This window comes from Rhagoletis pomonella, unplaced genomic scaffold (assembly GCF_013731165.1).
Source record: "Rhagoletis pomonella isolate Grant_MI unplaced genomic scaffold, Rhpom_1.0 Rhpom_scaffold_00001, whole genome shotgun sequence".
Lineage (NCBI taxonomy): Eukaryota > Metazoa > Arthropoda > Insecta > Diptera > Tephritidae > Rhagoletis > Rhagoletis pomonella.
Genome location: NW_023458555.1, coordinates 43,638,435 through 43,653,291, shown reverse-complemented (window position 1 = coordinate 43,653,291; position 14,857 = coordinate 43,638,435). Strand labels below are relative to the sequence as shown.

Genomic DNA, 14,857 nt, shown 5'->3' with positions numbered 1-14,857 from the left:
GCCTTGCGCGAGACGATTGATAACAGGGTTCCACAGGGTGGTGTCCTTTCCCCACTACTGTTTAAATTTTACATTTCAAAGCTCCCTCAACCACCAGAGGGAGTCTCGATTGTCTCTTACGCCGACGATTGCTCGATCATGGCGACTGGGAATGGAATTGATGACCTGTGTTCGAAAGTAAACGGATATCTCTCTGAACTTTCTCGCGTCTTCACTGCAAAGTGTCTAGCCATCTCCCCTACGAAATCCTCTGCGACCCTTTTCACAACCTGGACGAAGGAGGTCAGGCTACCGCTAGGAATTCACGTCGATGACACACCAATTCCGACTGTGAACAATACTAAAATTCTCGGAGTGACATTGGACAGCCTGCTCTAGTTCTCTGCGCACGCAACCGCTATTGTCAATAAAGTACAGAGCCGCAACAAGGTCCTCAAGTCGCTAGCCGGCAGTACTTGGGGCAAAGATAAAGAAGCGTTGCTGGCAACATACAAGGTAATAGGCCGGCCGGTTTTAAACTACGCAGCACCAGTGTGGTCGCCGGGGACTAGTAGGACGCAGTGGACGAAGCTACAGACGGTACAAAATACAGCACTTAGGACAGCGACCGGATGCCTCCTGATGTCACCAGAACACCACCTCCACGATGAGGTGAAAATGCTCCCAATTAGGGAGCACAACACGATGCTCTGCAAGCAGTTTCTTGCTTGGAGCCACAGATGTGGCCACCCAAATAGACAGCTGCTTGCAGAGGAGCCCTCGCCGAGGCACGTCAGGAGGCATCTATATGAACTGACGGACGAAGTCCAGAGGTTCATTAACTAGCCTCTGGACCCGTCAGCTCACAGACAGGCCCTGAACGGCATTCACAAGGACGCAGTCTCGAGTTATGTAGACTCAAGACCTGTGAATGCCATTCTAGGCACACAAACACCGGACATTGACGCGACGGAGCTCCATCTGCCTCGGAAGACCAGGGAGACAATAGCCCAACTTCGCTCTGGCTACTGCAGCAGGCTAAATTCCTACCTGAGTAGGTTAAATGCGGATATGCCGAACGAATTTCCGGCATGCGGAGAGACCCCTCACGACTCGAAACATCTCTTCGCATGCCCGGAAAACCCCACAACCCTAACGGCGTCGTCCCTATGGACCCACCCCATAGAGGCTGCACACTTCTTGGGGCTGCCGTTAGTGGAACTCGACGACAACGACTGAGATATCAGCCGATCTGTGCGGGGTTGTTGTAGCCGCTACAACAACAACAACAGCAACGATTGAAAGTATAAATGCATCGGCATAAACATAAATATGGGCGGGACATTTTAACAAGTTTCAGCTAATCTGGTTTTGTTTATTTAATGTTTATTGTGAAAGTATGGTTCGTTATCTAACAAAAAACCGCGCAAGTCTATATTTCAAACGTTTTAAAAAAATATGGAAAATTCGAACCAGTTCCATCAAAATGTAGAGTCCTGGACTATATTTATTACAAAAATTTATTATAGACTTTTGTAGTCCGTTAATTTCTTTTTTATAAAGTTGAACTTTGAAGTACCCAGTATCGTTACCTTTTGCAAATTTTTTTGTTGGAGGTGTTTGTTATTTGCTGCATATAAAAAAATTGTCTAACATAGTTTTTATATATCTACATACACGATCGCACAAATAATTATGAATTCTTTAATTAGGAATTTTAACTCGCAACCAATAATGGAATAAAAAAAGCGATTAGAAAAAATTGCCGATAGTATCGTGATAGTGACCACCATTCATCGATAGTAGTGACAAATTGAAACTATCGATACTATCGATAGTGCCATCGATAGTTTTGCACCTCTTGCGTGCTGTTGATTGGATTGCTTCTCGGGTGAAAATTTTGTTTGATGAATTAAGTTATTCAATTTATAGCATTTACATCTGAAAAAACTTTTGAAACAATGAGGGAGTCATTGCATGTCTGCGGAAAGATATTAACAACAGATGACTATCATTTTTTTGCTCTCTCCTGCGAAAAGTGCGAGGCGTCATTTGGGCAGTGGTCGGGATTTCTAAAACACTTGAGTAATAAACATGACCTTAATTTGCCGGTAAAAAATGAATTCGAGAAAGAGCAGGATAAAAATTCAGAATGTGAAGAAGTAACTTTTAAAGCGACTGTAAAGAAAGAAATGGAACATGAGTTAATAAAACAAAACAAAGTTGATGCAGCTGAGTATGAAAGTGAAAGCGATGACAGCGACGATGACCGCGAATTTGCCAAGGCATCCGATTCCAATGATGAGGGCCCCGACAATGATGGTGCCAGTGCAAAGTCTGAGGAATCGACGGGTGCTTGGGACATGGCTGATGACAAGAATAATATGGTTTGTCGTTAAATAGGTATACCTAAACGTTCAAATGATCTTCTTTTGTTATTTTCCCCAGTACGATTCGTCTAGCGAAGAGGAACCCTTGGCCGATTCCAAGAAAAAACTTAAAACGGTAGTAAAAACGATAATATTCCCTGACGATGCTATGAAAGAGTAATTTTATTTCAGTTTAATTTCAATATCCATGAAACGTATACCCGCGACATTTCTTACAAATTTCTAAAAATATTAGAAAAGTATCCAATCCTATGGGATCAACAGCATTCGAGTTATTGGGTGCCAGAAAAACGTACTCGCGTACTGTACACAATTAAACAATATATGACGAAATTGGGTTGGTCGGTTAGCGATTACGGGCTTCGGAGCTCAATACAGCGCATTTTACGTGACCATAAAGGAGCCAAGCAAGAATTAGCTGTTTGTGGACGCGTAGACGATCGGAAATCACTATTGTTAAAAAAATGTAGATTTTTGGACGGTGAAAAGAGCGTTGGTAATGCCAATGAAGCAAATAATGACTCTGACATGGTAAGTAAAGCCAAAGCTACCAAACACATTAACATCAAGCATAATATGCCGTTTATTGAATCCATCGCAGAAATCCTACATATCCACTTTTGACAGATTCAAATGCCACATCTAACGTAAAGTAAATGTTAATATGTTAGATAATCTTGTAATCTCTTATCCTTTTTTTTTGTGAAATTGAATTTTATATTTGACATAAATTTACAAACTAGGAAACAAATATATCAATGAAACAAATATTGTGCGGAAAAAATAGATAGCCGCAAAATGCATAAATATTGGAAATTACGAATATAATTCGTTAGCTTATCTAATTTATTAACCGACTTCAAAAAAGTGAGGATTTCAATTCGTCGGAATATTTTTTTTATGTATTCTCACAACTTTGGACCTCGTTATCCGATTTCTATAATCATTTTTGTTTTAAGGAAAGGGGATACCTCAGGGGTGGTCCCGTACGAATTTGTTTTAGATCCTGAAGAAATTAACGGTACTCTTAAATTGTTATATGAGAATTGAAGTCGGTATCGTTTATTTATTATCGGAGTTATTAATTCGTCGGAATATTTTTATTTATGTATGTTACTGCATAACTTTGGACCACGTGCACCGATCTTCTTTTTTTATCGCAAAGGCATTACCCCAAGGATGGTCCCATACTAATTTGGTTTAGATCAGATCTTTGGAAAAGGAAGAAATTAACGGTATTCATAAATTTTTATATGATAATTAAAGGGGGTTGTATGTTTTGCATAAAAATGACTTTCATTTATTTATTGACCGTCTTTTAAGACCTATAACAAATTTATCGGTGTGTGATATCAACTCCATTTACTTAGATTTTATATAGACAAACGTGCATTTATTATCTAGCCTCTAGCAGCCCATTACGTTTCTATGTTATTTTTTATTTAAGTTTACACAAATATTCAGCAAATAACAAATTCGAAACCCTAATATGTAAATTTTTTAAGATTTACATATTTTAAACGGTTCTGACATCATAAACTTGTGGAAAATCTGTACGAAAACTCATTACGAACAGATTGAATAATTTTACCACACCAATTTTAAATTCGCGTTTTTAGCTGTACGAAAATCTAACCTACGCACAGTGCTTCCCTTCCATATTAGATGTGGGCAAAAATAGAATTATGGACGAATTTAAATGAAAATTAGCTTCTGAGTAAAATTGAGACGCTAAATTCAAGAATGCAATTTGTTTTTGGATTACTTTCATACTTTCAATATAAATACAGCTTTAAGTTGAAAATTTGGGTTGGCATTTATATATGTATGTAGGTATGTACATATAGTTAAACACTTTATTAAAATTCTTTATTAAGTTAAATGAACTAGATATTACAATATGGGTAACAGTTGAAATGGTTTTGAAAATGCTTTTCTTTTAAACGACACGTAAAAGTGTTGCCAGTGGGTATCAGACAAAAGAAAAAATTGGACATATTAAGAGAGAAATAAGTGAAGGGTAAAAACATTCCTGAGTCAATTTAAGAGTCCAATAATTTAAAAGGAATGTAATCAGAACCAATCACTGATTGACAATGTATGTATTTGTATTAAAATAACAAATACGATGTCGTAAACCTTTGGTTTGATACAATTATTATTTTAGTTAAACTAAATTTGACTTTACAAACAGGTGGCAACCCTCTTTGTAATATTTGCAAGCTAAAACCTTCTTAAACCTCTTTCGCCCGACTCCCATATGGTGATACCTATCTATTTCAATAACCTTATTCCTTTAATTCCAATGGAATTTGATTTTTTTAACAGGTGGCAACCCTCTATATGTAGTTAAAAAATAACACCTTTTTATACACATTTCGATTGATACTTATTAAAAAATTAAAGTTTAGTTTTCTAACAGGTGGCAACTCTTTAAAAAAAAATAAACCTCTATTGTGTACAGGTCAAGCTTTTTAATCTGACACTTTATTTTTCAAAATAGAACGAATCGGCCAAATCTGATGGCACTGTCAAAAAATGAAAAAAAAAATGATTTTATGCATTAGCAAAAGACGCATTACTTCAAAAAGTGTAAGGAGCAGGTTTTTATTTCTTCTTACGAAAGCTAAAACCCGTACTATTTAATAAAATAACAACAATAACATATTTTCTGTTTATTCCATTGAAATTTAGCATTTTTTGAAATTTTGATAAAAAAATGCTTTTCCTCAATACCACAGGGACACCCCCAAAATTTTGAATCCTGTAGCCAAGGCATATTGAACAGGTAGTATCACTAGAGCAGTTGGTTTGATTTTTTTCAAATTACTTGGTCTCGAAGATGTCAAATATTTTTGATTGAAAAATTTTGTTTGAATTTCTACACACACTCTTACAGATTTTGACAGTTTATGCCACCAAAGCAAAAACAAAATACATGTAAATTTTTGTTTTTGTACTCCTGCTATCACCTTATATTAATTCGCCTTGCTATTGAATAGCAGCTTTTGGAACGTTCGCCCAACTCAGCAGCACAGCCGCTGATTAGTGCTTCGAGAAGCAGACAAATTTACTAAGAAAGAAAGTTGCAAAAATTTGTATTTTTTACAATTTAAATTTTTGATTTTTTTACACTGATTTGGCTGAAATATCACTAACTAATTACTAAATTCTATACATATTCAAATATTTCGTTGTTTACTTCCATTATTTTACAAATATAAGGTTCTTTGCTTTCACCGCTTTCTGTTTTTGTTTGCACATGCAAATCAGCTGATAGTTTGACACTTCATGAACTTACAGGAAAAAAAAACTCAGGACTAAATCCTGTAACTTCTGACTAGGAACAGTCGCCCAGTTACTCTCTCAAAAGTGTTTCCACTTACAGGTTTTATGCCCATGAACGAAAGACACAAGATCACGCGGGAAGGAAAGAACGAAAAAAGTTATTTTCTAGCTGCCGAAATCTCGACGCCATCTTTGTTGTAAGAAGTAAACAACGAAGAGAACGGAGAAAACCGCGAAATTGTTGAACGCATGAATAATCATTTTTATTATGGAAATTCTTCTATAAATCATGCCGTTGTGTTAAATTATTCTTTACCTTATGTGTACACACGTTGTCACAGGCGAAAAAGAAGAAAATTGCAGTCAGGAGCCACGACCAAATTGTAAACCGTTCCCACGACAGTCGGGTCTACGTAACCGGAACGACCCAGATTTATATCTGGCCAAGGACTGTCACTCCAGCAACACTCCCCAAAAAGTCTTTGGGGAGTTTGTATGCTGTTACAACAACAACAACCAAATTGTAAACAATGAAGAAATGTACACAAACGGCTATTGTCAAAATCGTTAAACTTTTTTCCTAAATGCGATTCTAACGGGTGTGAGGACTAAATGTTCAATAAGAAATTTAGCCCACCAAACAATACGACACCGCACAACAGCCAGTCAAGCTCAACAACAACTCATAGCAACACAACTCGTAGCAACACCCGACAGCATCTTTGTGACCATGACAACGAAACATCACACAGCAACATGTGGCTGCACGACCACGCAACATCAAGCACGCAGCCCATAAAATATAGAGCACAGCCAGAAAACAGTCCGTCAGCACGGAGCTGTGGTCGCGAGTGAACGACTACAATTGAAGGGAGCGATAGCTTGTGAGTGGTACGCACACACCACAAGACATCACCTTTCAAAGGTAGAAAACCATATTTCGTAGTGAGAACTACCGCTGAATGGAGCGATTGCTTGTGAGTGGTACACACACACCACAAGACATCACCACTCAGAGTAGTGATCATTAAAAACGGTTCCGATCACCACTCGCCACTGTCTACCGCGAAGCCGCGTACGAACGACATTCGCTCGTTCGCCGTCAACAGCGCACGCCAAGGGAGCCAGAAAGAGCGCTACCCGTCGCCGTCAACGGCGCAACGCCAAGCGCGTCCGCAAGAGCGCTACTCGTCGCCGTCAACAGCGCAACGCCAAGCGTGCCAACAAGAGCGCTACTTACAGTCGCCAGCAGAGCCCCACTCACAAGGGCATTACTCATCGGCGTTGAACGAACGCCTCTCATCAGCGCGTCCAAGAGCGCCACCAGAGCGCTACTCATCGGCGTTATCAAAGCGCCACTCACCGGCACGACCAGAGCGCAACTCACATTGTAGGAGCGCTATATACCGACGCGGCCAGAGCACCGCTTACCGACGTTTGTAGCGCGCCACTCAGCGGCGTCAGGAGAGCGCTGCTCACCAGAACTGAAACCACGCCACTACCGCCTAACGGGCCCCTAACGGGACAAGAAGCCGTTACCCAGCCACTGCAAGTGACGCCACCAAATTTTGCCAAGTGTTATTTGTTATATGTTCTTTATAGAAATTAAGAAAATTAAATTATTAAAGTACGATTTACCAGAGCCCCGAAACTACAAATTTATTGTAACGAACCCTGGACACGGCGAGTATACCCCAGCATTGTAGAAGAAGCGGCGGGGCTAATAAAACGCTTCGTTATACGGGCTACTCTCCTGCCCTCGTGATCTTGTATTTTTGGTTCATGGTTTTATGTCAATAGGAACGACTTCCTGTAAGTTCTGACTAAATCCTGTAAACCGGACTGCTATTGGAACAGACTATGTCCTAGTGTACTGGAACAAACTATTCCCTACAAGAATTGTGTGATGTAAACTAACACATTCTCATTTATCTTACCAACACATTTGCAAATTTTGCGTTGGTTAAAAATAAACCATTAAATAAGGCCATATGTTAAAGGAAGACGGAAAATCACATGTACACAAATGTTTACATCAGATTTTTCACACTGCCCTTTAGAATTGGATAGAAACTTGTAGGTAACCAATGACAGAAATCTCTATGGGCTGGTTTCTCCAACTCAACTTAACTTAGTCAAGCCAAATTTCTTGACTTAGTCAAGAATAAGCTGTGTAAAACGTAGGCTAACTTTTGACTTAAGTCCGAAAACTGGCTAAACTAAGTTAAGTTGAGTTGGAGAAACCAGCCCTATCAGTCTTGCCACTCAAATGATTTGTCAAATGATAGTCACTGTTCTTGCAGGGTTTATTTCAAAGTATGTATTTTTGACATTTGTTTCCATAAAGAGCTTATGCATGGCTATGCTCTTATTAATATTCTTAGGGCCAGTTTTTCAGTGCACGGCCGTGGTTTAAACTAAGTTTAAACGCCCGTTCTGGCTGATTTAAACTAAGATCAGCCAATCAAATGTCAGCCAGCTGTTCAATTTAAACTCAGGTTACTTAATCTGAGTTTAAACTGGCACTGAAAAACTGGCCCTTAGTATAAAATTTGTCGACTTGTGGATTATTACCTTTACAAAAATACTTAGGGGGCACTGTGCTACGATGGGTTCAATAATTGGCCCGAATATCCACGAAAGAATTTAAGAAATATGTAAATAGAACTGAGGATTTACTTAAGTACTTCTTTCAATAATCTCAATCTGTATCTGAATACTCCTTGTTTTTAGGATGATAACCAAGTTGCCGATGACTTTAATGATGACGATTTCTCGATGAGCTCAGATGGAGGTTCAAATGCGGATAACGCAGATACAATAAACGCCTTTTGGAAGGACTCGGTATGGTTTAGTTTAACATTTTTCCATTGTAATCTGTAATATATTTTCCTCATCACAGCGTGATGGCAAACGCATCAGCTTTAATATAAGTGCAAATCCTCTCATTGATGAATTCGTAAGCTTGTTACGCGATAACCCACTTTTGTGGGAAATTGGCCAATTTCATAACTTAACCGAGCGCAAACGAATTATAGAAGCGTGGATACCAATTTTTCAAGAAAAACACAATGTGAGTTTTACTTACAGAGATCTGGCATTGAATATAAAGGTATTGCGCCGTGCTCTCGCAAACATCGAGGAACGCAAGGTATTGGCTAAGTCCGCGGAACACCTTAAAGATATATGCAGCTTCTTACCAAAGGCTAAACCAATTACCCGTCTCAAATGTGAGGTATGCAATCGCAACTTCCTTACTGAATATACACTACAAGCGCATAGGTTTGCCGCCCATAGCCTTGGCACAAATCCGTTCAGATGTGAGGTGTGTGGACGTGATTTCACAGCACACAATCAGCTGGATACTCATTTGCGACGTGTGCATCTTAAACAATTTTCGGTACATTGCGATGTCTGCAACCGCGGATTTTTGCAACACAGTCAAATGTTGCTACATCGACAGACGCATACTGGCGAAAAAACGTTTGTGTGTGAAACATGCGGCAAAGCTTTTAGACGCAAGATCAACATGCAGCAACATGTCATACGTATACATTTGCGACAACGCAACTTTCCATGCGAACTCTGTCCCAAAACATTCTATCTGAAGTGTCATTTGCGCGATCACATGAACGCACATTTAAATATACGCAATCACAAATGCCCTACTTGCGGTAAAGCTTTCCACAGCAGCCATGCGTTAATGCGACACAAGCAAATACACTCTGAAGTTAAGCGCTATGCATGCAAGCTTTGCGATGCTCGCTTCCATCAATTTGTGGGACTCAATTCACACATGAAGAATAAGCATAAGTTTGTAAATGACAAAGATGAGGAAGCACCGCCACAGTCTGTGGTGCATATGACGACACTGCCGGCACCTACAACATCGGAGAATTCGATGCAAATTAAAGGAGAGCTTGTGCAATCAATGGACAGCTGGACTATGTAATTTTAAAATAGTTTTATTAAGTTGCAGTAGAGTCTTCTGACAAAGATTAGGTCACTGATTCGCTTTGTATGACTGTGTTTAATTTTGTTCAATTTATTTTATTGCAAAAACTAATCCGAAAATCTAGTGAGTATACATTTATTAATCTATACCACGTACGTACGTATGTGTATGCAGATACAGTTATCAATTAGTATTAAACCAAATTAATTTTAAATGCGATATTTTAATTTGTTTCTAATGATTTAGTGTCGACAATGATTACATAAAAATAAAATTATATACCATTAAAATGCATTCACAAGTAAAATAACGGCCATGATACGCACACACAAACAAATGAACAATATTTTTTTGCTTAAATTCTGACTATTCAAAGTCAAAGTCTTAAAATGCCCAATGGGTTTAAAATGCCCAATGATTATTTGAAAAATTTAATTTCTTAATTACACAGTCCAACAAATTCAACATATTTTTCTGTGAAAAATTACCATGCTATAGTTTTGAAACAGACATCACAGGGTGTGTTCAGAAATGCATCAAGCCAAAGCATCAGTCTCTCTTATTTCTAAACTATAATTGATGGAAATGTCCAATATGCGCAACCACGATTAAATGCTTAATTGGAACTTGGTTGCGTAAATAAGGTAATTCCATCAATTATTGTTTAGTGGTAAAAGAGACTGATGCTTTGGCTTGATGCAATTCTGAACACACCCACACTGACCATTTTCGCTGAACAAAGTTATAGTCTTGAGTCTGAGAGCTATTTTAATTGCACTCAAAGCCTAAGGAGTCGTGGGGGTCTTTGCCGTTTTAAAGTAAAAATATTCGTCATTAAAAATTAGAGATAGTGTGGGAACACAAACTTCCGCAGATCTCATTTTAAACCACAAATTAGAGAAGAAAATATAACCTTTCATAAAATTATTATAATATCGTACTTGTAATATGTGAAATAAATACATCGCATGGGAGAAATTTTTGAAGAGCTTTTGTTTTTATTAGTTTTTTGTGTTATTGAAGGGACTACGAAAACTGTGATGTTTGCAAACCACCCCTATTTTTGATAAGGAATGTTTTTCCCGAAGGCGTCATACAGCTATTGTTAATATTTCACTTAGCATTCGTACTCTTACAAAAAAATGTTTGAAAATTTATAAAAATGTGGGGAAGGATAGTTTTGGCTGTGTCAAAGTGCAAGTTTTTTAAAATAACGGGGTAGGATTAGCTTTGCTTCTTAACAGATAATTATCACAAATTATCACTAATTTCTGCTGGAAAGCGTTTCTTAACCCAAAAAACTAGCAGAACCTAGCAGCTCTCTTTCCTTCTTACGCTCTTATATTTTTGGCTCTCCTGCTAGTTTCTGCTAGTAAAAATTTTACTGTTTACTTTACAGCTGTCAAAATAGATAAACAAAAATTGAAGCCAAATATTTTCAATAGTCAAATACATCGATCAGCTGTTTACTTGCTAGCTTTGCGTTTCTTTACTATTTCTCTTTTTCGCTCTCTGTGAGCGTAATTCCCTCAGTTTTCTCATTCTTCTTCTTCCTGATAATTATCTGCTAGAAAAGAAAAGAAACAAAGCCAGTATGATGTATTGCGGAACGATTTTCCGTCATCCCTTGTCAAGTTTTGTTTGGCGACGACCCGTTTCGGCGTTCAGTGTCATTTTTAAAATAAAGAACTTTCCTTCAAACATCAAAATCCTAACTCCTTAAAATTTTGTATTCGCAGTACAAAGACGCGTCATTAATCCTCATAAAATAAAATAAAACTCAGACGTGCTGGACTATGACTTTATTCAGGGAAAATGATCAGCATCATGTCTTACGAAATTATGCGATTATTATTCTGTTGCAAAAAGGTTGTTGTACAGTGTTATTATTTACACTGGCATATTGTGTATATTACTATTATAGGCCACTGATATTTTTGCCTCGCCTGAGATGTGTTTTTAATATTTTGAAAAAGACAAATACATACGAAGAATCAACATACATACATACATACCCAAAATCATGGGCATTTACACATAAAATCGTTGTTGTTGTTGTAGCAGCATACAAATTCCCCAGACTTTTTGGGGAGTGTTGCTGGAGTGACAGTCCTTGGCCAGATATAAATCTGGGTCGTTCCGGTTACGTAGACCCGACTGTCGTGGGAACGACATATCGTCTCTTTTACTTGTGCAGAATGTTGCTCACTCTACAGTTTTTTGTTACATTAGTAGTAAAACCAAAAATTCTTCATACTAACCGCCCAATTCTGTGTTTTCTTGATACATTTTTTGTGAAGAAATTTTATCAAGATTTTTATCAAGTAAAAGCTTCCTTCGCATTCTGTGTCAATATTTATAAAACAAAAAGCTCTACGATTTCCACATGAGTGGAACTGATTTCATTGTCACAAAAAATATGAATTTGAAAGCAAAAAAGATTTTGACTGCCGTAGCCGAGTTGGTAGAGATGTCGACTATAATTCCGTGTGTCGCAGGTTCAAATGCCGGCACATGGAGTATTTAATTGTTAGAAACAAAGTTTGTCAATAGCATTTTCAATCTTGATAATAAAGAAAAGAGATATAAAAAAGCATAAAAGCTATGTACGTCAGCTGAAAAATAAATAAATTATCTTTATGGTGACGTCATTAGTTTTTTAAGCGATTATGTAGGTCATAAGATATTAATATTTAAAAATAAAAAAATTTAACTTTAACCTTCTAAAACGTCTTTATTTTTGTACTTGCACCAAATAATTTTGGCATAGTTGAAATGAGCGTAAAAAGTTCTATTGATCTGTATTTTTCGTTTTTGGATAGCTGAACGGTCGGTATTCTAGAGTTGTTCCAGTATCGTCATTTCCTTTTCTTTTGTTGTTGTTGTTGTTGCTGTTGTAGCGGCTACCAAGCCCCGTTCGGGGCGGTTCATCCATCAACATTGTCGTCAATTTCAGCTAGGGTGAGGCCCAGAAAGTGTGCTACTCCCATAGGCGCTGTCCATAGGGACAGGGGCGTTGGCTGAGTGGGGTTCTCAGGGCATGTGAAGAGGTGCCGGGAGTCATGGGGCGACTCTCCACATGCCGGGCATTGGTTGGGCACATCCTCGTTGATTCTGCTCAAGTAGGAGTTGAGCCTGCTGCAATAGCCAGAGCGAAGTTGGGCTATTGTAGTGCGGGTCTCCCGAGGCAGACAAAGTTCTGTCCCCTCCACGTCCGGTGGTTGTGTGCCTAGAACGGCATTCACAGGGCGGGGGTCTACATAACTTGAGACTGATTCCTTGTGAAAGCCGTTCAGGGCCTGTCGGTAGGTTGACGGGTCCAGAGGTTGTTTGATAAACCCCTGGACTTCGTCCGTCAGTTCGTAAAGATGCCTCCTGACGAGCCGTGGCGAGGGTTCTTCCGCGAGCAGCTGTCCGCTGGGATGGCCATGTCTATGGCTCCCAGCAAGGAACTGCTTGCAGAGCATTATGTTATGCTCCTTTACTGGGAGCATCTGGGCCTCGTCATGTAGGGGGTGTTGGTGCGTCATCAGGAGGCATCCTGTCGCAGTTCGTAATGCCGTGTTTTGGCAGGTCTGCAGCTTCATCCACTGCGTCCTGCTAGTCCCCGACCACCATACGGGTGCTGCATAGTTTAGAACCGGCCGGCCAATTGCCTTGTATGTTGCCAACAACGTTTCTTTATCTTTGCCCCAAGTGCTGCCGGCCAGCGACTTGAGGACATTGTTGCGGCTCTGTACTTTGTTGACAATTGCGGTTGTATGCGCCGAGAAGGAGAGCAGACTGTCGAAGGTAACTCCGAGGATTTTCGGGTTATTCACCGTCGGTATTGCTACGCCATCGACGTGAATACCCAGGTGGTGAATAGGGCTGCCGAGGATTTCGCAGGGGATAGGGCAAGGTTCCTTGCAGTGAAGAAGCGAGAAAGTTCGGCGAGGTAACCGTTTACTTTCGAGCAAAAGTCATCAATTCCATTCCCAGACGCCATGATCGAACAATCGTCAGCATAGGATACTATATTAACTCCCTCTGGTGGCTGAGGAAGCTTTGAGATGTAATAATTAAACAGTAGCGGGGATAGGACACCACCCTGTGGTACCCCCTGTTTAATTTTACGTGGCTTGCTAGTTTTGTCTCTGAAAATTACTGACGAGTGTCGACCACTCAGGTAATTCGCCGACCACCGTTTGAGTCCCTGTGGGAGTGCGGAGGCCTCTATATCTTCTAGTAGCGTTGAATGACTGACAGTGTCGAACGCCTTGGACAGGTCCAACGCTACTAGAATAGTTCTCTCACAGGAGCGGTTTCGGTTTAGGCCACGAGTTATCTGAGTGTTTATGGCGTTAAGTGCTGTTGTTGTGCTGTGCGCTTTACGGAACCCATGTTGATGCTTCGTTGGGGTCAGGTGGTTCGTAAAGTACGGGAGCAGCAGGGCCCCGAGTGCCTTCGCTACCGGGGAAAGGAGAGTTATCGGGCGATAAGCCTCCTTTGCTGGCTGGTTTCCCCGGTTTGAGCAGTGGGACCACTCTCCCCATTTTCCAGATGTCTGGAAAGACGAGAGTGGCCATAGACAGGTTGGGGACCTCCGTTAGGTACGCTACTCCCGCAGGACCCAAATTTTTCAGCATCGACATGCATATTCCGTCGGGTCCAATGGCTTTGGAGGCTTTCGCCTTCCCGATGGCTACCCTTACCTCACCGCTGGTGAAAACAAGAGGCGCACTAGGTTTTGGCACTTTGTGCAACCTTCTGGTCACTCGACGTTTGGTTTTATCCACCGGAGGATGCAGAATGAACTGCCGGCTAAAATAGCTCGCGCATCTCTCCGGGTCCGACGAAGCGCGTGGTCACCAAAGTCTATCTCGACTCTGTCGTCGCGCTTCGTCGGGTTGGAAAACGACCTCACGGTTGACCAAAGCTTGCTCACACCAGAGGCGAAGTTGCAGGTCTTCAAATGCTCTTACCATTTCTTCCGCTTATGTACGTTCACAAGTTGCCGAATATCCGAATTGAGATCCCTAATACGGGGATTTCCGGGATCGGCCTGACGAAGGTTGTCGCGCTCATCAGCTAGAACAGCCGCTTCGGCAGGTAAATTCGGACGTGAATCCTTAATACATCCTGTTGGGCTAAAGCGAGCTGCAGCAGCGGTGACAACCCTGCGGAACTTACGTTCACCTACATGAACGTCGGATGGTATGGGTAGTGCAGTGAAGGCGCCGTCAGTAACATCCGTGAAGCCTTT

General features: G+C 40.3%; 1 protein-coding gene across 1 annotated transcript; it reads left to right on the top strand.

Moving 5' to 3' along the window:
* Window positions 1-1,810: 1,810 nt before the first annotated feature.
* LOC118744475 (zinc finger protein 678-like) lies at window positions 1,811-10,402 on the top strand. The gene is made up of 5 exons (XM_036477518.1): window positions 1,811-2,366; window positions 2,428-2,484; window positions 2,541-2,900; window positions 8,391-8,501; window positions 8,560-10,402. Exons 1-5 carry the CDS (start codon window positions 1,941-1,943, stop codon window positions 9,607-9,609), a joined length of 2,004 nt encoding a protein of 667 aa, XP_036333411.1. The 5' UTR covers window positions 1,811-1,940; the 3' UTR covers window positions 9,610-10,402.
* The last annotated feature ends 4,455 nt before the right edge of the window (window positions 10,403-14,857 follow it).